The sequence below is a fragment of the Sander lucioperca genome, chromosome 9 (assembly GCF_008315115.2).
Source record: "Sander lucioperca isolate FBNREF2018 chromosome 9, SLUC_FBN_1.2, whole genome shotgun sequence".
In the NCBI taxonomy this organism is placed as follows: domain Eukaryota; kingdom Metazoa; phylum Chordata; class Actinopteri; order Perciformes; family Percidae; genus Sander; species Sander lucioperca.
This window is the reverse complement of record NC_050181.1, coordinates 2,879,494-2,905,616: the sequence shown is the minus strand read 5'-3', so window position 1 is coordinate 2,905,616 and position 26,123 is coordinate 2,879,494. Positions and strand designations below refer to the sequence as shown.

Here is a 26,123-nt window from a genome sequence, read left to right as displayed (position 1 = left end):
CCAGAAGAGCAAAGACTTCTTCTCCAAGCAGTAATAAACCCAGAGTCTGCAGCCTGCTGTAGATTTCATTTAGAGATTACATTTCCAGAGAACAATATTTCAGCCGCTGTGCCTGTGGAGGAGTGGTTAGGAGACAGTTTTTGTAGTCAACATGATATTTGTCTGTAGAGTAAATAGTGCACTTATGACCAAAGTATATCATTGTGTAATTATGTTGTGGTAATGTATGCTATTTTTCACTGTCGGACTGAGATAAATGTCTGTTTGTTCTTTCATGTCATATACCTTACTATTGTTAGATGCAAAGGACTATAAAAACATTTTTATTGAAATGAAGCCAGAAGCACCTCTCTGAATTGTTGGTTTTTCCTTTTTTCATTTTTTTTAAAGTGGTATCAAGTCAGGTACAGCTCCGTCTGACTCAACAGATGTACATTACGGGGATAAAGCCTGACATCCGGCGCGTCTGTCCCTCCCCTCACGCTATCTCCGCTATCTGGACTTGGCGCCGCCGAGGATGGTTGTGATTGGTTTAAAGAAATCCAAGCCAAAGCGTTTCATTCCCCTATGCCAGAATAAATAGGCGGTGTAGTCAGACTGTTTTTTTTTTTTTTTTTGTGTGTACAATGTTTAAGTTCTTTCAAAATGACACAGCATTAGATTGGGGTACTATGATTGTCTTAAATCTATCACGTCTATTACCTCAGTGAACAATTAAAGCACGTAGTCAAACAAATAAAAAAATAAATAAAAAAAACTCAAATATAAAGTATCTAAAATAAGATGAAGTCTTATCCAGCTGAATTATGTCAATGTATAGACATTGAGTAATGTTGAGTAAGTTTAAAAAAAGTGCTCTCCCTAACAGGTTACCACACTTAATTTTTGTTAGCATTTAACTGAGAAGCAGCTAACCTTGTCAGCCAAAGTAACTGAAAATACTTCTGTGAGTTGGGCCTTTATTTTTTTTTATCTTTAAACTTCACAGCAGAATTGTTTTACTTGTCATATGATGAAAAGTAATCATCAAACTATTGGCACACCTAAATCAAACATTGGGGCCATCATTAATATTAATTACACCTGTGTTTTTGCTGCAATAAGCAAGTAGAGCTGGTAACTGAACTCTGGCTGGGCGTGCCAGTAAAACTTTCTCTTAATGTACTGCATTTGACTTGAACCTGCACCTTAACCCTAGCCAGCCATTAGGAATTATGAATTTGAAAATCCACACCCTCAGCAGCACCACCACTACCACCCCCTACCATGAATACCTGGTGCTTCACACAATTTTTTTGACTTAGCTCGTCAGGCAGGCTGCCACAGTTCGCTTTACATCTTTACATTAGTGGCACATGTGTGCACATCATGAGGAGTTTCGACCGCACCATTTTCAAAATAACTGCGGGTGTATCAGGTGACAAGTTGAAATGTGTTTTTAATAATAACTACATTTACATCATGTATATACATATAACTTTTACTTTCAGTGATATAAGTCAGTAAGTCAATTGTTGTACTTTAACCCATTTAAGGGATCTGTGATCTGTACCCTTTGACCCCTCTGACGGCGGGGCTGACTGAAAATGAAATACCACACTTTTATGGATTAGCTAAAGTGCCGAAAAATACGTTATTTTCTAACGATAAGGTAATAATATGTATTATTCATTCAATTCAAATGCATACTTTATATTAAGGCCCATTAGCTAAATATTATTATCGTAATTTAAGTACACTGCATATGACTCATCGTAGACGTACTTTTGGCGGGAAAGACAATATGATAATTTCTTATGTTTGAGTAATTTTAGTGTTTGAGTAACTTTAGCTTAACTTGTTTAGCAAGTCTTGGTATAGGCGACTAACGTTACATGGAGCAAAATATTAAAATAATTCTGTGAGGAAAGGGGCCATTACTGTAACTTTAACGTCTGCTGTATTATCAGAGATTGAATATTCGTGTATATTCATCTTGTTAGCTTGGTTAATTAATCGTCCCTTCGCAACAGAAAAAGAGAAAATGGCAGCCGGGAAGATGTGCATCAGGAAGAGCAAGGAGGAGACGGCTGAGGTTTGACCACACCACATACTAGCAAACGATAATTAACGTAACCATTAATCAGTTTATTGATTTATAAATCCAAGTTTAACATGATTTTTAAGTCTGCTCTGGATGACGCTAGACAATTGCGCCATCGTGTGGCCTTCAAGTTACAAGCAAAATTTAGCCCAAATGTTTTCTCATTTTAGTCAACGTCTTTGTTTATCTAAAAGTGGACAGGATTATTCCTGAATGACTTGAAAACAAAGCAAGAGTCCCTTGTCTTCGTCAAGAGGATGATGGCTGTGGCAGTCTCTTCCATCACCTACCTCAGAGGGATTTTTCCAGAGGACGCCTACAGATCCAGATATCTGGAAGGTGAACACAAATGACTGTAAATAGCCTAAAGGTTTTGGAAAATCAGGAAAAATCATGCATGCACTTTATAGGAATAGCCTTAACTATATATTAGAACTTGTTTCACACGTTTCATTACAAAAGGCAGTGTCTTCTACATAGTAATTCCAGTTGTAATGGAAACCCATGATAAACAAGAAAAACAATATTGAAAACCTGTTGAAAAAGCCAAAGAAATGTACAGGGTAATGGTAATCATTGGTCTTTTACAAAGAGTAATATATGCTGTTTTCCCATCTCACCAGATTTGTGCATCAAAGTTTTGCGTGAAGACTGCAACACCCCTGGTGCCAGCAAAGTTGTGAAATGGTAATCATAAAATTCCCAGAAAATACAGTAGTACTTAGCTCTGCTGACAACAGCAGCTAGCTCAACACTAGAGGTAGTAAGTTGGCAGTAATAATCAGCACTTGGTGGCAGCAGGTAATTTCCCATCCTAATTGATGTTTTCCCCCTGTTTAATCGTGTATGCTCCAGGATGATGGGCTGCTTTGATGCATTAGAGAAGCAGTATGTAAGTTAATGCAGCCATGAAAACTTTGCATTTTAAATGTTTCATGTGGTCTGCCATTTTGATCAATACTACCACTATTTTTATTATTGTTCATTGTTGTCCTCTTAACAGCTCCAGATTGTATTCATTGGGGTATGTAAATGAAGTCGGTACAGCAACTTGTATAGTTAACACATTGCTTACATAGAGAAACAAAACAGAAGAATAACTCTGTACATGTTATTGCAATCTAGGTGTACACCAATCCAGATGAACCTAATGTAAGTTCTCTCCTAAAATACTGAAATGATGTGTTAAGGTTATGAAGAGAAACAAACTGTTAGCATATTTTGTCAAATCATAATTCCAGTGTTGAGTCTGATAAGAAACATTTCTTCACCTTTTGCAGTGCATTATTGAGTCATACCAGTTCAAATTCAAATACACTGAGAAGGGGCCAGAGATGGACATACTCAGGTTTGGATGGGCATTCTGTTTGCATCAATGTGTTGGATAAGGCCTCCACATGTGATTGAATTGATGATGATATAACCTCCATGAAACCACAGGAACAATGATGTGGAGATGCAGGTGACATTGGAGGACACCAAGAGAGCCTCGGTGCTGCTCATCAGGAAGCTCTTCCTGCTTATGCAGAACCTGGATGCCCTCCCCAACAACGTGTACCTCACCATGAAGCTCTACTATTATGATGATGGTAAGACGCATGAATGTCTCTGCCGAAGAATCTAGTTTCTTGGGTTGCATAGGTAAACATCTCCTTCTGCTCTCCTTTCAAAGTCACCCCTGCTGACTACCAACCACCAGGCTTTAAGGAGGGCGAATGTGACAGCCTCTGGTTTGAAGGCATGGCTGTGCACTTCAAGGTGGGAGAGGTGCAGACAGCATTCCACACCTTGAGAGTGCGCGTGTCAGCAGAACAAGGCTGGCTGGAGAAGCTTCAAAAGGGGAACCAACTGACGGAAGCCAAGCAGGTTTCTCAGAGAAATTGTCCAGAGAGGGAAGCGATTAAGGTGGGTCCAGATAGAGGATTATTTAAGTGCAGGATTTCAGTTTTATACTCGTCTCTACGTAAGCAAGCGCAACATTCCCTCTCTACGTAAGCAAGCGCAACATTCCCTCTTTCTTTGCTGCTGTCATTTTCTCGAAAAGTACTAAATCTAGCTCATTCCTATTAAATCTTGTCAGTTCTCCTGTAACAAGGATTTTTCTTTAGTTGTTGCAGTTTGCTGTAAGGTTATTATAATTGTAAACACCTGATTACAGGACCCTCGAAAGCAAACATACGGCGAAGAGGATCTACCTTCTGAAGATGGTAAGTCTGTTCTGCTTCTATAACAAAACTGTAAAATGAATCAAAAGGTTTACGCTGTTGACTTTCCTTTAAACAGAGTCTGCACAGTTCAAGAAACCAAAGAGACCCCTGGCAAAAGTATGGTTGTACTAGAGGCATGATTATTCTTTAGAGTCTGCAGGTTACAAAAAAGACATGACACAATGCAAACTGGACAAGTGATTATCTTTTTTTGTCTATCTTAGAGAAAGGCAGCTGCCAAAAATCTGTCGAGGAAGAAAAGAAGATTTTAGACACAAGATTACACAAAACAAAAGCTTTGCTAGCAATGTAAACACAAAGGTGAACTATTTATTCATTTCAATGCAGTGTTAAACACTGTTTAATGTTTTTATTAGATATAAAAATGTGTTCGACAGGTTCCTTACATAATTGTCTCTACCCACAAGGCCGGATATTACGTTCACATTTCTCATTTAAACATTGTACATGAAAGGTATATAAAGTGTACTATCTATACACCATACATTAAGACAATGTTCAAGATGCTTCATTTTTTAATTATTTTGTATGTATACAAATATATTGATGTGCATTGCTCAAGAAATAAAGCTGGACTTGTAAAAAAAAAAAATGTTTTTTTGCACATGGATGAAAGAATATATTAAGCAAGAAAACAGTGCAAATCAAATATCACAGTATGTGACTCACTCACACACACACACACACACACACACACACACACACACACTTTAGAAGGTGAAATCAATCAAGGTTCAGTAAATACTGAAGAACAATCTTTAATTTAATAAATTTGGCACAGATAAAAATATTGCCTCAGTATTACATTTACTTCACATTCAGAAAATATTAAAACAACGTCATGGCTCATTTTCAGGACAGGGTCCCTTGATCCAGGCTTGTTTTTCATCACTTTGAGTACTAACGTTAGACGACGGTCTTTCCCTGAAGTGTTGTTTTGGTCCAGACCATCGGTTTTCAGTCTCTGGGTCACTGTCACAGCTCCACCTTCCTCTTGATGTGTGTGTCCTAGAACAGGCAGTCAACATCTCCCATCTCCACAAACACAGTCTTCAGCTGGGAGTAGTGTTCAACTGTCACCTGACCGTTCTCCCGCCCTATGCCTGGTGAATGTAGAGATTAGAAGTTTACTTCAACTTCCACTAATGTGACATATGAGTGTGTATAGGTTTTTAAATAAGGAAGTGCTCTCCACAATTATTAGATTAGCTACTGATGTTTTGTGATAGTGCTGTATTAGACTTTGCATATATATATATATATATATATATATACACACACATACATACACACACACACACCTAACACCCCAATAGTGCTTCATGCAGACTGAAATTATACTAATAAAAATAACAATTGGCCAGTAACATTTGGCTCCTAGTGTGCATTCAGACAACCCGTCTGTACCTGACATTTTGAACCCTCCAAAGGGTACCTCCACAGGAGTGATGTTGTAGTTGTTGATGAAGCAGGAACCAGCTTTGAGGTGTTCCACAACACGATGGGCTCGCATCACATCCCTACAGAAACAAAAAGGTAAAAAAGATCTTTTCATTACATTGTGTGTCCATAAAAAAATAAATTTTAAAAATTACACATTCCTTTACTGATCTATCCGTTTTCATATTTTACTACTGGTTATTTTGCTGCTTTCCACTTAGATTTTTGTTTGTTTGTTTGTTTTGTCAATGTATATGTCACCATTATGTGTACGTTTTAATGTATAGTGAATGAGTGCTGTATGACTGCTGGCTGTCTCTATGTTAGTCCTATGTTACCTGCCTAGGGACTGCAGATGAAAAGTAGTTATTTTTACTAATTCTGGCATATTTACATGGTGTTTTTATACAACAATGTTCATAAATATGCATGGTCCCTATCAAATAAACCAATAAAATAAAAAGATTCCTCTGAAAGGTTAAAGACAATCATGGCTTGAAAATCTCTGAAAATGCCCTCGATGTCTCACCACAAACTCACCTGGTGAAAACTCCTGCAGCCAGACCCATGGTGGTGTTGTTGGCTCTCTGCAGCACCTCTTCTTCTGTTTCAAAAGACAACACAGACATGACGGGACCGAAGATCTCCTCCTTCACACAGGTCATCTCATCTGTGCAGTCACCTGTATGAGGAAAAAAAGAAGTCAAAGTCACCTATCTAAACTGTATTCAGATCATTTATGGTGTTAGCTAGAAGAATACATGGAAGTCTTACCCAATACACATGGAGTCATGTAGTATCCACCTCTGAGTTTTTGATCTGATGGGACAAAAGGTTCACCTCCGCACAACACTGTAGCTCCCTAGAAACAGCACAATTTACATCAAGGTCTTAATTTAACTTGCTACACACATTTACAAATCTAATTACGCACAGATTTTTTTTTTTTTTTACAGATTTGCAGATTCCTGTGCACCTTCACAAATCTCAATACATATTTGGAGATTCTTTTACACATTTACAAATCTGATTACACACAAGAGTTGAGATACAGTTGCACAACTCTCCACACACATTTGCAAATAGTTTTGCCACAATAATAGCCCCATAATCTTACCTCTTTCTTTGCCTGATCAACAAAGGATAGGACTTTTTCCAGGTGTGGCTGGTTGACCAGTGCTCCCATTCGGGTGCTCTCCAATAGTGGGTCTCCTATCTCGATCGCCCGTGTCCTCTTCACCACCTCCTCCACAAACTCAGGCAAAATATTCTTCTGAACAAAAACCCTTGTACCGTTGCTGCACACCTGTGATACATTTAATCAAATCAAATATGCCTCCATGTGTAGATTGGACACAAGCAGTGTCAGCATAAACAACATACTGTATAATATCCACACTATTTACCTGGCCTTGAGACAGGAAGTTAGCCATGAGAGCTCCCCTTACAGCGTTCTCCAGATCGCTGTCCTGAAAGATGAGCAGAGGCGATTTCCCCCCAAGTTCCAGAGTCACAGGCTTCACCCCCTTGGATGCCATCTCCATAATCTGTCGGTCAAAGGCACATGGCACAATATCCATTGATTTTTCTGGTCACGTCAAGGATTAGGATGGAAAAGACAGACCTCAACATCTTTAACACTAAATCTACAAATCCTACATCTTGACACTTACAATTCCCAGTTATGAGAGGTATGTACCAAGTAGGGCTGGGCGATATGGAGTAAATCAAATATCACGAAATTTTTGACCGAACACCTCGATGTCGATATTGCAACGATATTGTAAGGTTGACAATTGGTGCTTTCACAAAATATCTTCCACATTTAGATTTTAGATAAATAACCATCATAATGTGGATATAATGACTAAGTGGTTAAAGGCAAATAATAGAACAGCTAGAACAGTCTGGTAAATTCAGAAAATGACACCACTTTACTGTAATGCAGCCTTTGAAACCAGGAAAAGACTAAACTTACCATGTAACGATATTACAATTCTTCAAAATCTAAGACGATATCTAGTCTCATACCACAATATCGATATAATATTGAAATGCTGCCCATCCCTAGTACCAAGGTGTTTTATGATTGACTGTGGTGTTTTTTATTTAATGTTTCATAGTAATAACACCAAGAATAACAATATGTGTAGAATTTTTAGTTCTACCATGTACATTACACCGACCTTCTTGCCTGTGGGCACACTCCCAGTGAAGGACACCTTAGCGACGTCAGGATGGTGGCAGAGTAAGCTGCCAGTCTCCTGGCCGCCCTGCACCACGTTGAGCAGCCCCTCTGGAGCTCCAGCCTCGGCATAGATCTCTGCCAGCATGACCGCAGTCACAGGCGTCACTGGTGATGGCTTGAACACCATGGAGTTGCCTATTTTAGGTGACAGACAAAAGAGTAAGTGAGATTCATTGTTTGACTCATCTAATCAACTAGAAAGCACTCAGAGAGTATATCTATGTCAAGTCAGCACAATAGGGCACAGACAGCGGCTGTGATTTTGGGACAATATCTAAACTGTGAATGTTAGGGCTTATTGCATCAAAAATTTAAGATTTGTCTTCAGCTGGGAGTAGTGTTCAACTGTCACCAAAGAAAAGAAACAGATTCCTAAGCGATGGGATGTGACCATTTAAGCTTATTATGTTGCTGTAGTGCCATCTATAGGTGAAGTGGCATTCATTTTTTTCAGGATTGCTCAGGGTATGTTTAAGGGAGTGACTGAGAAAAAAAAAAATCTACAACCAATTGTAGAGAAATGGTAAAGCATATGAAGAAAAACAACATTTTTTTCGGGTTCATCCAATATCACATGAACTATATTTGATACAATTTGTCGGAGATGTTTAGGTGGACAGTCTGTTAAGGCTGAAATGGGCAAAGCCTAAACAGCCTTTTCCTTTAAAGGAACACGCCGACTTATTGGGACTTTAGCTTATTCACCGTATCCCCCAAAGTTAGATAAGTCCATACACACCCTTCTCATCTCCGTGTGTGTTGTAACTCTGTCTGACTGCTAGCCTGGTTAGCCCAGATCCTGGAGGTAACCGGCTCCATCTAGCCTACTGCTCCCAATTAGGGTTGGGTACCGAAACCCGGTTCCACTATGGAACCGGTTCCTACGCAACCGGTAGGAATTGGACCGGATTAGAACGCAAATTTCGGTTCCTCATTTCGGTTCCACTTAATGTGTCGACTGAAATATTTTCCCTCCGTCGCTCCGAAACGGACGTAAAAATATCACACTTTCTCTGTAGTCTACCGCTAACTAGCTACCGTAAATGTAGGCTACTTTTAAAATGCCATATTTTCCCTCTGGGCTCACCAAAACGGACGTAAAAGCATATTAACCTTTCACTGCACGTGATCGCTAGTAAACATATTACATCTTTGATGTCATTTTTCAGTTTTTCAAGAATCGGTTTAGGAATTGGAATGGTTTTAAAAGTACCGGTTCGGCATCGGAACCCAAACGATACCCAACCCTACTCCCAGTAAGTGACAAAATAACGCCAACATTTTCCTATTTACATGTTGTGATTTGTAGAGTCACAGCGTGTACAAATAACGTCACATGAGACACAGCCATCTTCTAACCGTATACATACTGGGAACTATATTCTCAGAAAGGCAAAGCACTGCTACTCTCTGCTCCTCACCACAGGGCTTCTCAGGTGCTGCAAGCAAATCACTCCGCCCAAGTAGCAGTGCTTCGCCTTTCTGAGAATATAGTTCCCAGTTAGAAGATGGCTGTGTCTCATGTGACGTTGTCATTTGTACACGCTGTGACTATACAAATCACAACATGTAAATAGGAAAATGTTGGCATTATTTTGTCATTTATTGGGAGCAGTAGGCTAGTTGGAGCCGGTTACCTCCAGGATCTGTGCTAACCAGGCTAGTGGTGGGTGCGTCAGACAGAGTTACAACACGCACGGAGATGAGAAGGGTATGTATGGACTTATCCAACTCTGGGGGATACGGTGAATAAGCTAAAGTCCCAATAAGTCAACGTGTTCCTTTAAAGCCTTACTGTTAAGAAGTTATGAGCCAATATATAGTGATTTATAAATTCTTACATTGTGGTGTTATACAAACCCAAAACCTCTATGTTTTTCTAACTTCTTAACAGATGTCACTGAATCTTAAAAAAAGATAGTTTTTAAGAGATTCTGCTAAATAACAAATAAACAAACAAAGCTGCTGACAGAGTAAAATAATTTAGGTGTAATAAAAGTAAGAATGACTTCATTCATGTCTTCAGTAGCATCCCATACCACAGGCCAGGGCTGGAGCTGACTTCCAGGCAGCTATCTGGAAAGGATAATTCCAAGCACCGATGCCGACACAGACTCCCAGAGGCTCCCTGCGGGTGTAGGCAAAGGATCCCCCTGGCAACTGGACATGCTGGCCTTCACAAACGGAAGGCACAAATATTTTGTAAAACATTTTTAAGATTTTGGTTTAAAAAGTGCTGACAGTTTAAATCTGGATAATGTATTGCATAAGGCCTTTCTTCTATCAACACATATGATCACAACACTAATCAAAACAATAATATTCACCAATATCTGATAATGGGCTTATGCGCCATCATATGGGTGGTTTTGCCACAAAACCTTGTGATAAAAAGAACATGGATTACATAGTTAGATATTGATTGAAATTGCTGTCTGTCATGCCTGTATCAGTTATTGTATTTGCCTCCTGCCTCCAGACCCTTGGAAGGTGGGAAAACATGTAACTAATGAGCAAGAGTTGTATTGTACCAACCCGCCAGAGTGCTGGCCAGCCCTGCATAGTACTCTATACACAGTCTGGCAGAGTCCACATCCAGACGGGCCTCTGTGATGGACTTCCCATTGTTGACCACCTCCATTTCAGCAATCTCCTCTCTCCTGCTCTGTACATGAAAGTCAGGGTAAGTGTAATACATTTTGTTAGTGTTACACAATATCTCAAGAGTATTTTTTGTTGTTGTTGTTGTTTGTTTTACATTTAATGTAATGTATACAGTGTTTCCAACTCTATAGATCTTAGTTATGCAAATAAGAGTGAAATAAGAGAACCTCCATCAAATGCAACAATTTGATGTGGTCTTTGTGCCGATTTACATATTCTCAGTAGTAGCATACAAATGAATTAAAAACAAACAAAAAAAACTCCAAAACACCTCTATGATATGGGCAGCTTCTATCATGATCCTTGCCCTCTCCATCCCAGACATTTTGCTCCAATGGCCAAAGGCCGACTTGGCAGCCTCCACAGCCTCATCTACCTCCACAGCACCACAGGGCTCCAAATGGCACAAGACTCGCCCTGAAAAGTGAAACATATGATGGTGAGAACAGTTAAACACAGGTTAAAAATTTCACTTTCGTTTGTTCATTTAGTTTGTACTGGTTCAAAGTGAGTCATCGTTAAATAAAAAAAGGAAATTAAATCTAGGCTTGGAGGCTAAAGGCTGTAGCACACTGAATGTAGCGTGGCATTTACACTCCAATTTTCCAATGATGGCCTTAGTGATGATAACATAAGAAGTTCCTGAAGAGTGGGCTTCACACAGGCTAGAGGCAAAGAGAACCCTGTTTCAAGCCTAAAATCAATATGACTGAAAAAATCTGCAGCGTACAAAGGAGCAATAATTGCTAGGATATAGCCATATGTCTTGGTTGCTAGGATGTGGTCATATGTCTTGGTTCTGCTCCACTAAAGCTGTTCAGGGACCATAAAACGGTTATCTAAAGAAAGTGGCCATGTGCGACTAAATGGATACACTATGGATAAACAAGTTAAGGAGCGTGTTGCTGAAAAAGCATTTATGCAGATTTTACTTTTCTTGGATAAGTAAATGTCAATATGACAACTAAAACGTATTCAGAAAGTCAAGATAACATAACAAAATACCTGATATTGTTTTTCCAGGCCAGAGACCACCAGAGAGACATTTACACAGCATGACCAAAGTCCAGTTAGGAAAGAGTGTCAAAAAACAGACAACTTTTTTTTAATATCAAAGAATTGCGTGGCTTACCTGTTGCAGGTTCATAAACATTTTCCTTGTTGCATTTCTCTTTGCTCGTCCATCTCTTCCCAGCCCAGTAGTTCAGCGGGACTGTGATGTCTACTGAGCCCGAGGAGATGCATCGTACCGCTGCCGCGAGGGGAACAGCAGCGGGCCGCCGCAGGGTCGCAGCGAGCCTCTGGAGCATACTCAAAATGGTTTTGTTGCTCGAAGTTTAGACGATAACTGTAAAACATACATTGTGTGGGTTAACGCCATGCAGCAACACTGTCCCTTCATTAAAGCAAACCCGACAACATTAAACGCCAACAGGAGTTTCACTCAACTTAACGTACACGCAAGCTACCTTTTCCTCGCTTTGTCATTTATGTTTCACTACTGTCTTTAAGTCTTAGCAAACTTACTTACAGGCTTCTTCCCACTTACTGCGTATTTTAAGGTTAACGGTATGAATCTAAAATAACTGTTTGTGTAGCAAATGTTCGGTTAACGTTAACGGTACATGATTTAGCTGTTGAGCAATCAGGAGGCGGGACAAGTACGCGCTGGGGTCTGGCAACAGGCAGCCATCGCAGCGTAACAGACGATTGGTTGTTTTTATTGTCAATCACAAAAAAGAAAAATTAAGATAATATACCCAATTATTAATTAATATTAATAGTTTAACCGGATATAAACGTTACGTGTATAAAAATAAAAATATATAAAAAATAAATGAATGGAAGAAAAAAAAATGAATGGGGCGGGGGGTTGTTGTGGGAGGAGCTCCCCCTCAATGATGTTCCAGCACAGCAGCTCTAGCTGTACACTGCAAGCATGGCCGGGGACAGTGAAACCCACCTAAGGGACCGTGGCGAGAATACCAACGTTATTCGACAACCTTTTCTCATCGGTGTCTCCGGAGGCACCGCCAGCGGCAAGGTTGGCTTCCTAACAAGCTAATTTAACGGTTTTCACGAATTGTCATGGTTTGAGTTTGATTAAGCTAAGTCAACGCAGAGGTTAGTCGTGGCTGGATGACCGCGTGGCTTCAGCGACGCAACGAGTTTTGATCTGTTTAACCAGCCGGTTTCACTTGGCACGCTTACGTACACCGCCTGTTGTACTGGATTTGGATTTTGTTGAATAAAAAAAAAAAAAAATCCCTTTTACTGATTGCGGTCGTTAGCTTGATCAAATACCGTTAGACTAGCTACGTGGGATACACTGATGTTAGCTGACCTAATAACGTTAGCTAAATTTAAATTACATTCTAACGTTATCTGTAATTTACCGGTTGTGCTAGCTAACGTTAAGCAATAACTAGCTAGTTCGAAAGTTTTCGTTTAGCTCGCTAAACCATTGCGCCCACGTCCTTTGTTCTGTAAAGACAAAACACAGATAAATACAAAATCTGATTTTGACGTTAGAATATGATTTTGTAAATATACTGATCAGTGTATATGCAAGTAGCCGAGATTAACTTAATAGACACCGACCTTTTTATTTCAACAACCCGCTAGTTAAACTTATAGCCTCATTGATCTGATCATTTACCGTTTTACCGCAGTGCTAAACTAACGGAAGCGCACCACAGACTGTATAAAGTAGGAGCACACAGACGTGGGTATTTTCGAATACGTCATTGGATTTCTTTGTTATGAGCCGGGTGAGACCTGCCAGTGGTGCCAAAGACCACACCTCGTGCTATCTGAAGACAGGAGTTGAACTGATAAGCTTGGCAGTGACCCAGTTTATCTGTAGTAAAACTAAAGCGTCGAATATTTAGACTTTTTTTAATGGCTCTAACTGTTCTTACTTGCAGTGTAGGTACATCACATAAGTGGATATGAGGGCACTCGCCTCTCTTCCGTTCTTCCAGTTAACCCCTCCTCCCAACTTTGTCCCAGATATCAGCCTCAGCACGCTGTATAGTGTTTTGCTTCCGGAAAGCACGTCACAAGGGACTGGAGGAAGGGATGTTTCTACTGTTTTGACGTCAGACTAGACTAGACTAGTTTTACCAGTCTAGAACAGAACTGGAGAGTCGGAATTTCTAAGCCCCCGGAATGTCGGGAGAACCTGACCAACTCAGACTTCTTGATTCAACATGGCTGCTCCGAGCATCCACAGTAGTGAAAACTGTATAAATATACTGTTTAGCATTGCTGTCTTATTTCCTGGTCTGAAAGAAGCCCCCAGCACAGTTTATCAGCAATGCAGTTGTTATATTATCATTGGCCTCACTGCTGATGCACGATTTTAAGGATAGATTGAAATATATAAATGACAAACACCCATCGATCAGTATCCAAATTATCTTTATTGATATATTATACAACATAATATAGCTGTCTTAAAATCATGTGTTTCACAGTGACAGGAAATGGAGAATTGCCAGCTTTTGGCATTTGTAAAAGTGAAGCAATTGCTTTTCACTTTATGAATAACAAGTAATGGATTATCTGATTATTTATGGATTAGTTATCAGTTTGTCAATCTAGAGTTTGAGCATTCAAAATGATGCAGGAGATTGCCTCATTAAATGTGCGATTTGGGTCTTTGGTGTGTTCCAAGTCAGGTCCTCTGAAATTGTTGCATGTGTTGAAACAACCTCCCATCTCTGTAGTGGGGGCGTCCAAATTCATTGTAGCACAATTTCATGGACACAAAGGCAACAGAGCCTCCGGCAGCTGGAGAATGCCCAGTCAGCATTGGGTATGAGATTCATTTAATATGGAAGGTCAGTGGGGACAAACATGGTGGGCTGCTGGGCATTTCACCTATAATTGTGTTAGCTGACCTCACACAATTTGGGGAAATTAACCACCCACTTTATTTCTGTGTGAATGTGACTGGATAAAAGTGTTAATTCTGTTCTACGTGGACGTAATTGAAGCTAGTTTGTACTGATATTTGGGTTTACGGTTGTGAAAAATATTCTGTCTGTTTCTGCAGTCGTCAGTTTGTGAGAAGATCATGGAGCTGCTAGGCCAGAACAAGATCGACCACCACCAGCGGCAGGTTGCGATCCTCAGCCAGGACAGCTTCTACAAGGTGCTAACTCCAGAGCAGAAGGCAAAGGCACTTAAGGGCCAGTTCAACTTCGATCACCCAGGTATGCACACACTGAATAGTTGGCACAGCTAAGGCACTGTATGGTGTATATCACCTCCGCTGGCTTGCAGCAGGCACATGTTTGCTATTCATTTAACATATTTCAGTTCAGTATATTTTTTGATTGTGTGTATATGTGTGTATATATATATATATATATATATATATATATATATATATATATATATATATATATATATATATATATATATATATATATATATATATGAGAAACCAGATTCTGCAAGTGGAGTTTCACTGTGGTTTTGAAATTCTCCACATACTTGACTATAACCAAATTTATATGGTATGAAAATGGATGCAATAATTTGTAGAATTAGTAACAGCTGAGGTTGCTTTAGCACTACACGGATACAGATACATTAAGGCTAACATGGCAATAACTTGCAATTTGCCATGACGATATAAAATGTTTGAAACGGGCTTGTGTTCAGCGGCATGCATTTCTGCCACGTCAATAATTTCTTCCAGTGTGTTTTTGGCAGAAGCATAGACTCCATTTTTGGAGTCTGACTTTGCTCCCTCATGCTCCTGCTTCCTTTCTCAGCTGATTTGAAATCCCTACAGTCAGCAGGCCTTTTTCAGAAGCAGCATCTCACAGGCAGCTGCTTTAAGGCTCAGAGACTGAACCCGACACCTGTTACGCAGAGGGATTTCTGGGTTACCAAACGTGCAGTGCAGGGTCCCACGTGTCCATGGGTGCACACCATGCTGGTGTAACTGGGGCTTTGTAATAGGACATCTCATGAAGATCCTAACTGAGCGTTTTCCTTTTCTTGTCCTCAGATGCCTTCGACAGTGAGCTGATAATGCAAACACTCAAACAGATCCTCCAGGGGGAGACGGTCCAGATACCAGTTTATGACTTTGTCAATCATTCCAGGTGAGCACCTGTTGTGCCTGTTGCACATTCACAGTTGCCATCTGGGTTCGTTTCAGGAAGGAGGTTTAACAAACTCTGAGTCTAACCCTGAACTCTGAGTTGATTTACTCTGAGATGAGTTTTCGGTTCCAGAACAGCTGATTGGATTTAGTTCAATCAACCCAGAGTAGGTTGACTCAGAGGTAAGCGCCTGCACCACCTCCATGAAAAGGCAGCATGAAGGGAGCCATGATACTACAATTCACCAGTGTTGAAAAATGTTTGCAAAAAACGTAATTCGACACACAGAATCTGCTCGGATGTAGGAGCATGTCCACGATGGCAGACGTTAGTGATATGAGGACGGATACGTTTCTGTACATATCTGATGAAAATACATCTAATCAGGGCCTCAGTATCATCTCCCAACGTATGTTTAACTCTGTTCATCAATGGGATCGTCGAAAAAAATGACATGCCATGTTACGTTACCTAACAGTCAATAAACCAACCCTGTTAATTCATGCAGATGACTACATGAAAACTGCACCAAAATGCGCCTGATACAGACTGAATAATGAGGAAATTAGAGAGTGCTGTGTCAGAGGGAGGTGACAGAGAAACTCGATTTATTGAAGAAAACCTGCTCCCGACCAGGTTAGGTTCACATATTCAGTTACCATAGTAACTGACTCTGAGGTTAAGTTACCTCTCTTTCTGGAACGGGCTGGAGTTTCAGGTTTGATTAACTTCCCTTTCTGAAATGGAAAACCCAGAGTTTCCCTCATCTCAGGGTTAACAAACTCAGAGTTTTCACTACACCTACTTTCTGAAACGGGCCTCAGGTCAGCACCCATCATTGTGTTCTAGCAGAATATGCCCTTGATGTACCAATACAAGTCATGTTAAACTGGTTCCTGATTAACTTAATTGTGTAATCAGTTTAACTTTGCATTACACCATGTCTGACTGTAGTCGCTGATGAATCTCTTCTGTGTGTTCCAGGAAAGAGGAGTTTATTACGGTGTATCCAGCTGATGTGGTCTTGTTTGAGGGCATCCTCATGTTCTATTCACAGGAAATCAGAGATCTGTTCCAGATGAAGCTTTTTGTCGACACGGATCCAGACACGCGGCTCTCTCGCCGAGGTGTGTAGTGAGAGTTGGGTTAAAACACACAGTGCTGTATCAGAATGAATTAGATTTATTGCCAAAGTAGGGAAAAGAAGGCTGTACCGTTTTGTGCAGGGTGAGCAAAAATATATAAATCAGGGGAATTACAAAAGTTTACAACATATATAATATGCGCAATAGTCGGGGATAAAAAGTCTGTCAGGGGTTAAGAGTCAGTCAGTGGGGGTCCCGGGCATTGTTGATGAGGCCCACTGCAGTCGGGAAGAAACTGTCATTGTGGTGGGAGGTTTTGGACCGCAGCCTCCTGCCAGAGGGGAGTATTTCAAAAGATTTGTGTCCTTGTCCTTAGCAGTGGCAGCAGCGTACCAGGTGGTGATGGGAGGGGGTGAGGATGGACTCGATGATGGCAGTGTAGAAGTGCACCATCATTGTCTTTGGCAGGTTGATTTTCTTCAGCTGCCGCATGAAGTAAATCCTCTGTTGTGGCTTTTTGATGAGGCAGCTGATATTCAGCTCCCACTTGAGGTCCTGGGAGGGGAAGGAGCCCAGGAGGTGGAAGGACTCCACAGTGTTGACTGGGGAGTCACCCAGGGTGATGGGGGTGGGCGGGGCTGAGTTTTGTGTTCTTCCACAAGTGTTTAGCTCCAAGTTGCTCTTACTGCACCAGGTCACCAGCTGGTCAATCTCCCACCTGTAGGCACACCCATCGCCACCAGAGATGAGTCCAATAAGGGGGGTGTCACGGACAACAACTACCCTCATTAGACTCATCTCTGTTGTAGAGCAGTGCACCCCCTAACTTGTCATTTTGTTAAATGGCTAATAACTAATATATATAATTGTCCACCTTTTTGTGCGTTTTCTCTGTTTCAGTTCTTAGAGACATCAGTGAGCGTGGTAGAGAGCTGGAGCAAGTGCTGGCTCAGTACATCACTTTTGTGAAACCAGCCTTTGAGGAGTTCTGTTTACCAGTAAGTGACTCGTATCCTACAAGCATCTGTAGTTTTTGCAGTAGAGCCCAACTGATACACTGGAAAGCCCAACATTATCGGCCAATTTTAGCTTAAAACGGATCAATTGGTTAAATGTATATGTCAGCACACGTAAAACAAGAAATTGTAGCACAGAAAGGCTATAAGACATGTGTATATATAAAGGTAATTAAGAAAATGTTGCATTACATTGTTTGTCTACCAGGGAGTACTAATGAGTTTTTTATTTTTTAACTGTAGGTCATCTCTTGGTCACAATTTATGAATAACTAAATTTAAGGGAAGCTTATCGAAATATTTGTCCATTTATTACTATTGGTCAATGTATTTTATTTATTTTTTAAAGCTCCCTAAGTATTGCCCAGGCTCTATTGTGCATTATACATCTGATGAGAAAAAAAGTTTTTTGCCAGTAACTTGAGCATTGACCTTATTTCTATTAGACGAAGAAGTATGCAGATGTGATTATTCCACGAGGAGCTGATAACCTCGGTAAGGACAAATATTCTACAGTATGCAGATATTGCATTTTGTTAAAGGGGAATTCCACTGATTTCACAGGTCTTGGGGAGAACTCTCTTTATTTATTTATTTATTTATTTATATATATATATATATATATATATATATATATATATAATATATATATATATATATATATATATATATATATATATATATATATATATATATATATATTTATATTTATTAGGGCTGTCAAAGTAAAAAAAATAACGCAGATTAATCCATTCCATATTGACGTTTGACCCGGAGCCGTTCTAGCCACCATTGGACTGTAAAATGAAGGAGGGAGACGAGAATGTGCTGCCTGGATCATTAACTGGAACATTTACTTGTAAAAATCTTCTTCCTGGCTACCGAAATCTGGTGCCACTGATATGTCTGCTCTTCTCTCTGGTGCTCTGAAGACGATACAGACAACACAAACACCGCTGCATGTGGCTAGTTAACACTATACTCAACAGCAGCTAACGTTAGCCTACCGCTAGCTAGTTAACACTATACTCGACAGCAGCTAACGTTAGCCTACCGCTAGCTAGTTAACACTATACTCGACAGCAGCTAACGTTAGCCTACCGCTAGCTAGTAGCTGGATTAAACACGGTTACAATGCTGACAGCTAACGCTGAACGGTGTAAAGTTTGACTGTGTTTTACTGTAGAGGACTGTGACTCAACAGCGGGATGTAACAATCTGCAGCTGCATTATTATTAAATCATTTAATTTTGACCATATGGCCTTAGCAATAAACAAGCCGTTCTTTAATGTCACCAACTGTTGTTTAGTACCCTTTGTTTTCTTTTCTTTTTTTACTTTCTTAAAAAGTATCGGTTCAGGCACCGTTAATTATGTATGCGATTAATTTTGATTAATTAATCAGTCTGTAATTAATTAGATTAATTTTATATATATATATATATATATATATATAAAAATAAGTTTTTTTTGTTTTTTTTTCCAACAGCAAAAAAAATTCTATTAGCAAATATAAATCCCCACTAATGATAGGCTTACTGGCGTATTGGTATGGTAGTCACTAAGATAGCCGTCAACAGTTAGTTAATTAATGAATCCACTGTGCCACATGTATGTTTTTAACATTAAAACATGATTTATAAAATCATGGCGACAATTATTAGGCTATTTTGATAGCTTAATATTCTATGCAAAAAGGCTTTAGGCCGCCCTACATGTTATTTAGGCCCAGTGTAATATGCAACTTCATTTTATACAATATATGTAGTAGGGGATCGCTGCTCCGTCTCTCTTTCAGTTAAGGGGTCCTTGGCCTAAAACGTTGAAGACCCCTGCTCTAGAGGGAGTTGCTTGAAGTCTGATAAGTGTCAGTTGGGTTAGAAAACTACACGTTTGAAAATGAAATAAAATCTGGGTGTTGGGAGATAGAAAGAAGTGAGCTTACCAGACAGGTAGCCAGCTCCTTATTTCTGCTTGAAGCTAGTAGCTGGAGGCTACATCAGCCGCTACCAGCATAAAACGGCAAAAATCTCCGACCAACCTGTCAGCAGGCGAGATACATTGTGGGTAAAGTAGGCACCAGGTGTGACAGTGTGGAATAAAGAATATCTCTGTTTCGACTGATACTTTTTTTTTTTTTTTTTTTTTACTTTTTAAAGTCTTTTTATCATCTCTCTCTTTTTTGTTTCCTGCAGTGGCCATCAACTTGATAGTGCAGCACATCCAAGACATTCTGAACGGCGGATTAAGCAAGCGCCACAACGGCTGCATTAACGGCCACAGTACTCCACGTCAGCGGCGGACCTCCGAGTCCAGCAGCCGGCCTCATTGACCTCGTCGCACCTCTCTTCACGGGGGAGAGGGGTGTCGGGGTTACACTGTAAATAATGCCTATTGGCATCACTGTATTTAAGAGAAAAAAGGAGATGCAAAAAGAATTGAAATGCCTTTTATTATTATGACTACTCTTGTTATTGGTTACTTTCAGTGTAATTGTTTAACTTGGGATTTTGATTTTTTGTTTGTCAGGAAGAGAAGCTCTTGTGATGAGACCATGGGTTAAAATTGACCCCATGCATTTTCCTCCCAGATTAAATTTTGTTATGTATCCCCTGCTGCTCCATGGAAATTCATGCCGCTAATGAATAAAAGAGGGGAAACCTTTTTTTTTTTTTTTTAATGTCTGATAAAACTTGAACCCCTAATGGTAGGGGAGGCTGATAAAGGTTTGGTTGGGTTCCAAATGAGAAGGATGTGGATTAGAAGATGAGTTGAAGAAAGCAGGATTGCTCTCTTTATTTGTACTGACAATCTTGGGGAGTGTTTCCAATCCTTTCAGCGTTAAGTTCCCTCACTGTATTGTTTAGTGTAATGCATTACACTAGAGATCTGTGTACTACAAACTGTCCACCTCACTGACTGTATAATTGCCACTGCTGCAGTAACTCACTACGTGATTTTTCTGTACTGATGGTCAGGTACAAAATAATGTCACCGCCAGCCAAATGAAGCCGAAGGCTGTAAGCCTCAGCTGACTACTGTATTAACCCAGTCTAGTGTTGTTGGTATTGTTACACTTTTGGTTGCATTTTAATTTATAATTATGAATTACAATACTGATGGGGTAATGACTCCCAATCAAAATCAATTCATACAAGCACTCTATGAATAAGAATGAAATAACTATCAGTGAGAGGGTTAATATTCCCCATTTTAGATGGTTTTGCTAGCATTCACATGGCAGAATCAGCCCTGTTAAATAAGATTAAGATACGACATGTATACTCAGGTTCGCAGTAGCATTTTCATTTGAAATGCCAGAAAAAGGTGTAATAAGGGTGTTCAGTGCCACAGCAATATTAGTTTCCCCAGGTGTGTGGCCATTAATCACCAAGACCTACCGAAATGCCTCTGCAAAGTTGCCTCAGGTTAACGTGTACAGTAAGTATCCACTCCAGAAGCCAGTTTCCATTCTTTAATTTAAGGTTGCAATAAAAAAAAAAAAAAAGTTGAATCAATTTTGTATTCCGCTGTATTTGTTGTGTATGGTGTATTGAATGGCTGATTTGTACCAGGAAATTTGTACTGTAGGCTATGGAATGTTCTCGGGTTGTTGGATGATTTATGACATTGAGACAATTGCTTAATGGTTAATAAACTGATGCAGCTGAGTGTCTTTGTTTGAAGAGTGTGATTATTTGTTAATGATATGCTTTGATGAGATTTACATGTATGAATGTAACATTAGTGTCGCATATATGCGAGCAAAGGTGGCTTCTCTCTGCAATAATGTTGCATTGGGTCCCGATCATAGACTGTATATTATTATGGTCCCGATCGTACCAATAAGTAGGTCATTCATTTTGCTTTATTGTGTCCATTAGAGGGCGCATGCAAATGGCTGCTGGAGTCATTCTTTAAAGTTCTGACGGATATATGAACATTTATATTAACAAATTTTCCTGAATACTCAAAATTACTAGGAAAAATAGCCGAGTACGTTTAGTTGTCAACAACATGGGAAGACATAGCTTACTGTATGCGGTATAAAATGACCAATGTATTAATATGTCAAGCACGATGCATGTGTCTCAATATTATTTTTTAGCTACATTATTACTAAAGCAAATCAGTTTAGCAGAATAAGACTGGGACACAAAGTCAAATGCATCCCTACACCTAAAAAACGCAATATGGTCCAGCGAATATGTGACGCCTGCACAGTAGGGGGGGATAGTGGTCCGTCTGGCTGCAAGTGGCCATTAAAAAGAAGAAGAAGATGGGGGTATGTTTTGCCGCAGCATGTTTCTGATGTAAACAGTGAATACATTTAGCTAATTTTGCGTGAATTTTAATCTCTCCTTTTGTCATATATGCATGACAGAAATTTGGGCTCCAGTTCAAAGCCACTCTTGAGAATGTCACCAATGTGAGACCATTGGGCGACGACTTCCGCTGGTTTCTGAAGGTAGGATGGCTGTCAAGTTAGCATGCTAACGTTAGTTCACCTAAGTATAGCTCATCTTCTTCTCTGTGTTCGAAATTGTCATAATTTTTACCGTGGTCGTTGTCAGAGGAAACGTACTAAACTAAATAAGGAAACACATTTAACGTTACACTGTGCAAATGAATTATGTTGGCACACTGTTCACTATTCACCACTAGCTGCCCCTAGACAAAAAGTTAGTCTCCTACTTTTCACTCACTCACTCTTACTCACACTAACAATGTTTTTGTTTATTGTTTCCTCAATGTAGCTGAAGTGTGGAAACTGTGGAGAGATCCCAGATAAATGGCAGTATGTAACCTTAGTGGTAAGTGGGGTTCATACAGTTTAGCACATTCTGCACGCATTGTCACACACAGTATCCAATCTGTTTTTTTTTTTTAACGATTCCATAGGAGAGTGTGCCACTAAAAGGAGGAAGAAGCAGTGCCAGCATGGTGCAGAAGTGTAAACTTTGTTCCAGGGAAAATTCAATTGGTAAGAGCTAACATGCTATTTGACTCCCTTTGTCATTTACTGAGGTTAAAACTCTGGTGGAAGTATAACATGTAAACGGTTTCCTTACAGATATCCTGGGAGACACAATCAAACCGTATAATGTAAGCAAACATCTTGTACTTCTACTTTGAAACAGACACATCACCAGTTTGTTTTCATGTAACCAGACAGTCCACTTATTTGTTCTATCAATTCACTCATCTTTTCATTTGCAGAACCACACTTATGATTTAAATGCACTAAGCAACAACAGAATGATGGTAGTTTTAGGTTGTTTTTAAGGAGAAAATTCTTTAGGAGGGGGTCTAATTAGTCAGTATGATCAAGCAAGCAAGCAAAACCGTTTTCGATGTCCCAGGTGAGCTATCCAGATGTGAAAAGGAGTACTTCACGTCTGGATAGCTCACCTGGTAGAGCATGCACATCATGTACCAAGGCTCAGGTTCAACTCTGACCTGCAGCCCTTTGCTGCATGTCATTCCCCCTCTCTTTTCCCTTTCACATATTCAGCTGTCCTATATAATAAAGGCCTAAAATGTCCCAAAAAATAATCTTTAAAAAAGGAGCACTTCAGCCTCAAAATGATCATTTGTAGATCGATTACTCACCCTGTTACCTTGAATTCTTGAAGAAAAATTAGTTTTTCTCGCATGCTTTCCCAGTGAACAAAAAAAATCCCAAAACTAACAAAGTTCTTGATACATTGAGGTAATAGGGAGCTGCGTATATTCCTTTAAGACAGACTTGAAAATTTGTGAACCTGTTTTTCTGGAAGTTTTTTGTTGCGTCTCTTCAGTTCTGAAAATAAACCACCTCAAAAAGATTTTTAGAAATCCCTTTTAACACATGCAGAAAATCTGTCACAGAGACCAACACAATGACAGTTTGTTGAGTGCAGCTTCCCCCCCAGCCATTAACAATGTGTTTCTCTCTCTCTCTGTATGGTGCTGTATGTTTGCTGGGTTGAAGGCAGAGGACAGTGAAAGATTCAAGACGATGGTGCAGTTTGAGTGTCGAGGTCTGGAGCCCATTGACTTCCAACCTCAAGTGAGACTCTTTGAACAGATACATGTTTTACAGCAGACATTTTAACTTTTAGAGAGAAAAAAAAAAAACACCTGCTCTTTTCCTACAGTAACTGTGTCCAAATGTCTTCTGTGAAAATAGCCTAATAAATGTGTAAGTAAAAACATTATGTCAACAGTGAAAAGGGTCAAGTTTTTTGACTTGACCTTTTTACTGTTGACAATTGGCCCACCAAATACAGTTGCAAAACGCAATTGCTGCATTCCACTTAGGGGTGTCCATTTCTTGGCCCTAGTGATAAGCATACTGACTTACTGGAGCAGCTTATTAGCACACCTAAATTAGATGAAATCGATTCATGTTATTAGATGCCCCTGTGCTCCCCGCTAAGTCAAGATATTCATTGTGGGAAGAAAAGTATATTGTTCCTGAGCCAGACAGTCTACTTAATGTGACAAAATCCATGAAGTGGACAATATTATAATATAATGTGACTCTTCAATTTTCAATGTAACCCACTCCAGGCTGGCTTCGCTGCGCAAGGAGCCGAGTCTGGAACACAGTTTCCTGAAATCAACCTGCAAGAAAAAGTATGTTCAGGGGGAACAATTTGTACCTCAGAGTGATTTTGTTGTTTGTCATTGCTCAACTTTTTAGAGAATAATTATCTTGAAACAGAATCTCAACCTTCGATACTACCCTGTTGGATATCATAAATTTGTGTTGAGTTGAATTCCAGTGGTTATTTAGTTACAGGTTAATTTCTGCTTCAGTCAGTGATTTCCTAAATTTTCCCAAAAATGTCTTTCACTAATCCCAACCGTGTTTACATGATGTGACAGCCTCCTGTATCTGTGCAATAGGGCTTTTGACTTTTTCCCAGAAATCATATTCAAAGTTTGTTTGTTTATTAATATTAATATTCAAATATATTCAAATATATTCAAATATTATTATTAATAATATTTTGACCATTAAATGCCTTCAGTAAGACCTATATTGGTATCAAACTTAAGTTGTATATGTTTTGTCCACCAGAGGGCAGTGTATCAGTCAATGTCAATAGGCAGGCTATGATGTTTTCAGAAGAAAAACACACTGTCACGACTGTTTTTTTTTTTTTAAATTAAAAGTCAGACCCTGGATTAAAATTTATCTTCGCAAATGAACCGTGTCAGCAAATCTGTTTTGACGGGCATAGGGGAGGCCTCGTGAAGGCCTGCCTTGCCCCCGATCCCTCCTCCTCTTCCAGCTTGCCGGGATGTAGTGTTTACTGGTGGGCTCTCAAGTTGTTGGTCGTCGCGTGGTATGAGTTTGGTCCTACATAGTTTACATATCGTTTTGTCCTTACTCGTGATTTTTCCCTGTTTTTCTTTGGAAACCCAAAGTAGCGCCACACGTTGCTTTTCAAATTGTCAGGAGTGTAGCTTTCGAACTCCTCGTCTGAGGAAAAAATTAATCTGAATTGAAAACAATGTTTACAAGCGAACACATTTACAAAAAATAATGCCCATAACAGGTTCGAATATTAAGGGCTGCCTAATATTCGTTCGAATATCATTATTTAAAAAAAATATTCAAATTATATTTGAATAACGAAGTTCGGAATCAAAGCCCTACTGTGCAACTTGACAAATCCTTGTTTTGTAAATCTTAGGACTGGACGGACTACGATGAGAAAGTCAGCGAGTCGGTGGGAATATATGAGGTCACACACCAGTTCATCAAGTGCTGATGTCGTCATGTGATGATCGAGCCTCAGAGGTGGATGAATGAACACTACAGCCAAACATCCTCAGGCCTCTTTGCTGGTATCAAGAATGCTTCAGATTCTGAGGTGGCGAGATTTGGTTGATGATGAACAGTAACAGGTTTAGATTATTACCACAGGTTGTCCATACACATCTTGGATAATCAAAATGTTAAAGGCTGTTTTTACTGCTTCAATAAAATTGAAAGGTGACAATTGTGAGTATTTTTTTATTTTTTATTTTACTTTCTTTGCACATTTGAGTACCACTTTAAATGGTTATTAGGAATTGTAGTTGTAACACACTATTATAGCAAAACCAACCTGTGAGACAACAAAAACGCCCAGAACAACTTATTACTTATTACAGCAGTGGTTACAAGAAACTGAAATATCTTCAATACAACTGGACTGAGCAAAGATGTCCCATTTGGCAAATACTAAATGCAACAGGA

General features: G+C 39.6%; 5 protein-coding genes across 10 annotated transcripts in view; 4 read left to right on the top strand and 1 right to left on the bottom strand.

Moving 5' to 3' along the window:
• The window catches only part of prdx1 (peroxiredoxin 1), a 4,711-nt gene extending 4,372 nt beyond the window's left edge, over positions 1 to 339 (top strand). Inside the window, exon 6 of the mRNA XM_031293659.2 lies at positions 1 to 339. This exon is cut by the window's left edge and continues 49 nt beyond it. Within this exon, the coding sequence (XP_031149519.1) occupies positions 1 to 34 (34 nt within the window). The 3' untranslated portion in view covers positions 35 to 339.
• A 1,147-nt stretch (positions 340 to 1,486) lies between these two features.
• zte38 (zebrafish testis-expressed 38) lies at positions 1,487 to 18,510 on the top strand. Of its 3 annotated transcripts, XR_004898397.1 has the most exons (14): positions 1,487 to 1,651; positions 2,010 to 2,074; positions 2,278 to 2,422; positions 2,707 to 2,770; positions 2,939 to 2,975; positions 3,087 to 3,107; positions 3,209 to 3,235; positions 3,364 to 3,431; positions 3,524 to 3,672; positions 3,756 to 3,988; positions 4,242 to 4,290; positions 4,367 to 4,407; positions 4,515 to 4,735; positions 18,480 to 18,510. XR_004898397.1 is itself a non-coding variant. In XM_031293657.2 (13 exons), the coding sequence occupies exons 2-13, from the start codon at positions 2,024 to 2,026 to the stop codon at positions 4,560 to 4,562; spliced, it is 933 nt and encodes a 310-aa protein (XP_031149517.1). In that variant the 5' UTR covers positions 1,487 to 1,651; positions 2,010 to 2,023; the 3' UTR covers positions 4,563 to 4,880. The 3 variants fall into 3 exon arrangements, 2 of the variants coding, with proteins under 2 accessions (XP_031149517.1, XP_031149516.1); XM_031293657.2 differs by lacking the exon at positions 18,480 to 18,510 and having other exon boundaries at positions 4,515 to 4,880; XM_031293656.2 differs by lacking the exon at positions 18,480 to 18,510 and having other exon boundaries at positions 1,546 to 1,651; positions 2,013 to 2,074; positions 4,515 to 4,880.
• Positions 4,899 to 12,386, bottom strand: aldh9a1b (aldehyde dehydrogenase 9 family, member A1b). 4 transcript variants are annotated; one of them, XM_036005599.1, is made up of 13 exons: positions 12,289 to 12,386; positions 11,796 to 12,011; positions 10,935 to 11,080; positions 10,535 to 10,664; positions 10,039 to 10,173; positions 7,938 to 8,134; positions 7,158 to 7,298; positions 6,869 to 7,057; positions 6,526 to 6,613; positions 6,292 to 6,433; positions 5,719 to 5,831; positions 5,013 to 5,414; positions 4,899 to 4,979 (listed from the first exon to the last, which is right to left on the bottom strand). In XM_036005599.1, the coding sequence occupies exons 2-12, from the start codon at positions 11,971 to 11,973 to the stop codon at positions 5,320 to 5,322; spliced, it is 1,554 nt and encodes a 517-aa protein (XP_035861492.1). In that variant the 5' UTR covers positions 11,974 to 12,011; positions 12,289 to 12,386; the 3' UTR covers positions 4,899 to 4,979; positions 5,013 to 5,319. The 4 variants fall into 4 exon arrangements, with proteins under 4 accessions (XP_035861492.1, XP_035861490.1, XP_031149515.2 ...); XM_036005597.1 differs by having other exon boundaries at positions 12,195 to 12,335; XM_031293655.2 differs by having other exon boundaries at positions 12,191 to 12,332.
• On the top strand, positions 12,592 to 21,558 carry uck2b (uridine-cytidine kinase 2b). Its single transcript, XM_031293658.2, has 7 exons — positions 12,592 to 12,707; positions 14,724 to 14,883; positions 15,690 to 15,786; positions 16,771 to 16,913; positions 17,772 to 17,869; positions 18,334 to 18,382; positions 20,083 to 21,558. Exons 1-7 carry the CDS (start codon positions 12,603 to 12,605, stop codon positions 20,217 to 20,219), a joined length of 789 nt encoding a protein of 262 aa, XP_031149518.1. The 5' UTR covers positions 12,592 to 12,602; the 3' UTR covers positions 20,220 to 21,558.
• A 336-nt stretch (positions 21,559 to 21,894) lies between these two features.
• czib (CXXC motif containing zinc binding protein) lies at positions 21,895 to 25,890 on the top strand. The gene is made up of 8 exons (XM_031293660.2): positions 21,895 to 22,172; positions 22,272 to 22,355; positions 22,645 to 22,701; positions 22,790 to 22,871; positions 22,962 to 22,993; positions 23,862 to 23,939; positions 24,443 to 24,508; positions 25,576 to 25,890. Exons 1-8 carry the CDS (start codon positions 22,167 to 22,169, stop codon positions 25,651 to 25,653), a joined length of 483 nt encoding a protein of 160 aa, XP_031149520.1. The 5' UTR covers positions 21,895 to 22,166; the 3' UTR covers positions 25,654 to 25,890.
• The last annotated feature ends 233 nt before the right edge of the window (positions 25,891 to 26,123 follow it).

Bases quoted from the DNA above. Each gene is read 5' to 3' on its own strand.
- uck2b (XM_031293658.2), top strand. From the start codon at position 12,603: ATGGCCGGGGACAGTGAAACCCACCTAAGGGACCGTGGCGAGAATACC. The intron at 15,787-16,770 runs GTGAGCACCTGT...TGTGTGTTCCAG, and splicing joins GACTTTGTCAATCATTCCAG to GAAAGAGGAGTTTATTACGG. The intron at 18,383-20,082 runs GTAAGGACAAAT...TGTTTCCTGCAG, and splicing joins ACGAGGAGCTGATAACCTCG to TGGCCATCAACTTGATAGTG.
- aldh9a1b (XM_036005599.1), bottom strand. From the start codon at position 11,973: ATGCTCCAGAGGCTCGCTGCGACCCTGCGGCGGCCCGCTGCTGTTCCC. The intron at 10,174-10,534 runs GTTGGTACAATA...CCGTTTGTGAAG, and splicing joins GCTGGCCAGCACTCTGGCGG to GCCAGCATGTCCAGTTGCCA. The intron at 8,135-10,038 runs GTATGGGATGCT...CACCTAAAATAG, and splicing joins AGCTCCAGCCCTGGCCTGTG to GCAACTCCATGGTGTTCAAG.
- zte38 (XM_031293657.2), top strand. From the start codon at position 2,024: ATGGCAGCCGGGAAGATGTGCATCAGGAAGAGCAAGGAGGAGACGGCT. The intron at 2,423-2,706 runs GTGAACACAAAT...CCATCTCACCAG, and splicing joins CAGATCCAGATATCTGGAAG to ATTTGTGCATCAAAGTTTTG. The intron at 2,771-2,938 runs GTAATCATAAAA...TGTATGCTCCAG, and splicing joins GCCAGCAAAGTTGTGAAATG to GATGATGGGCTGCTTTGATG.
- czib (XM_031293660.2), top strand. The intron at 22,356-22,644 runs GTAGGATGGCTG...TCCTCAATGTAG, and splicing joins ACTTCCGCTGGTTTCTGAAG to CTGAAGTGTGGAAACTGTGG. The intron at 22,872-22,961 runs GTAAGAGCTAAC...GTTTCCTTACAG, and splicing joins TTCCAGGGAAAATTCAATTG to ATATCCTGGGAGACACAATC.